The sequence below is a fragment of the Condylura cristata genome, unplaced genomic scaffold (genome assembly GCF_000260355.1).
Source record: "Condylura cristata isolate star-nosed mole 26May11 unplaced genomic scaffold, ConCri1.0 scaffold00079, whole genome shotgun sequence".
Lineage (NCBI taxonomy): Eukaryota > Metazoa > Chordata > Mammalia > Eulipotyphla > Talpidae > Condylura > Condylura cristata.
Genome location: NW_004567180.1, coordinates 219,420 through 220,857, shown reverse-complemented (window position 1 = coordinate 220,857; position 1,438 = coordinate 219,420). Strand labels below are relative to the sequence as shown.

The 1,438-nt window shown below is 74.0% G+C and overlaps 1 protein-coding gene across 1 annotated transcript in view; it reads left to right on the top strand.

Moving 5' to 3' along the window:
* The window catches only part of LOC101624830 (protocadherin Fat 3), a 67,438-nt gene that overhangs the window by 9,324 nt on the left and 56,676 nt on the right, over positions 1 to 1,438 (top strand). Inside the window, exon 2 of the mRNA XM_012734860.1 lies at positions 950 to 1,011. Within this exon, the coding sequence (XP_012590314.1) occupies positions 950 to 1,011 (62 nt within the window). The remainder of the gene's footprint in view (positions 1 to 949; positions 1,012 to 1,438) is intronic.

Below are 1,438 nucleotides of genomic sequence, written 5' to 3'. Positions count from 1 at the left end.
GCAGTCCATCGGCCCGCCCCGGGGCTTGGTGGGGTGCCTGAGGGCCCGTGGGTGGGGAAGGACTCTGCGGAGGACATGGGCGAGGTCACGGGAGCACCCTGGCCGCGGGGCCGCTGGCCGCAGCAGGACAGCAGGCTGCGGTGGGACCCCGTCGCTGGCTCGGCGCGGGGACGCGGGCAGGCCGGCCGCAGAAGGCCAGCTGGTGCTGCCGCTCTCTGGTCTCTCCCAGCCCAGCGGCAGACCCCGGTGTGGCTTGGTGTCTCGCTGGTCACTGGCCGGCTTCTCTGGCGCTGTCCTGGCTTTCCGGAGTTACAGCCGCTGCGCCGCCATCAGGGCCCACAGGTGGGGGCCCCCACCTACGCCGGGGACGCCAGTCCAGGCAGCCGGCGGGATGGGGCAGAGGAGCAGCTGTGCCCCGGGAGAGTTTGAGGCTCACGCCCAGGTGGACGGCACAGGGGGGCCTGGGCCAGGACGGCGTCCACAGGGACCCCGCCCGCGCCCCCAGCCGGGCGGGTGTCGCGCACAGCAGGATGGCCGTCCCCAAAGGCCCGGCCTCCTCCTGCCCTGTGAGCAGCGGCCTCGGGGCTCTGGGTGGGGGCAGCCCGCAGGCGCTGTGCTCTGCGCAGGTGCGTCGGGGCCAGCGGCGGACGTGAGTCTCCTCATGGGGCGCTGTGTCGGCGGGGCGGCCGGCACGGCCAGCAGCCCGGGGCTCCACAGGGCACTTCCCGCGGCCCCGCACACCAGAGCCAGCTCCCCAGGCGGGCAGCCTACGAGGCTGACCCCGCGGCAGTGGCGAGGCGCGGGGAGCCGGCATGCCTGAGGGCTCAGACGCAGGCTCTGTTCTGAGGGGGCCGGACACCTGCCCGCTCCCTGGGGTCCTGCCTGGCCACGGCTGCGGGGGGCTGCTCACCCCCACACTGAAGAGCCGCCTGTTCTCGTTTCCACGCAGGCCTGATCTCCACGACGTCCAGGAAGCTGGACCGAGAGCAGCAGGCAGAGCACTTCCTGGAGGTAAGGTGTCCGCGGCCCCCTGAGGGCCGCCCCTGGCCACCCCACCGCCTCCAGCACGCCCCAGCCCCTCCCGGGACGCGGCCCCGGTGGAGCCAGGCCCAGAGCTGGGGTTCCGAGCAGGGGTTCCGGCGATGCGCTCAGGTGGTGCGGGTTCAGTGGCCAGCGCGTGGGGAGTCGCGCGAGTCGCAGAGCGCCCGATGAAAGCCAGTTCTGGGGCCCAGCCGTCGGCGCCGCTGGCCACTGCGGACGCGACCGAACGGCACGCTGCAGCCGACAGACCATTGCTCTGTCCGTCAAGGTGGCAGCTGCCCCGTGGCCCGTCATGGGCGGCTGAGGAGGACGCTGCGGCGCGACCTCCTGTGCGCCCAGGGCGCATGTGCCTCTCGCCACCGTCCACAGGGGCAAAGGCTCGGAGGGCGGCTGTGGC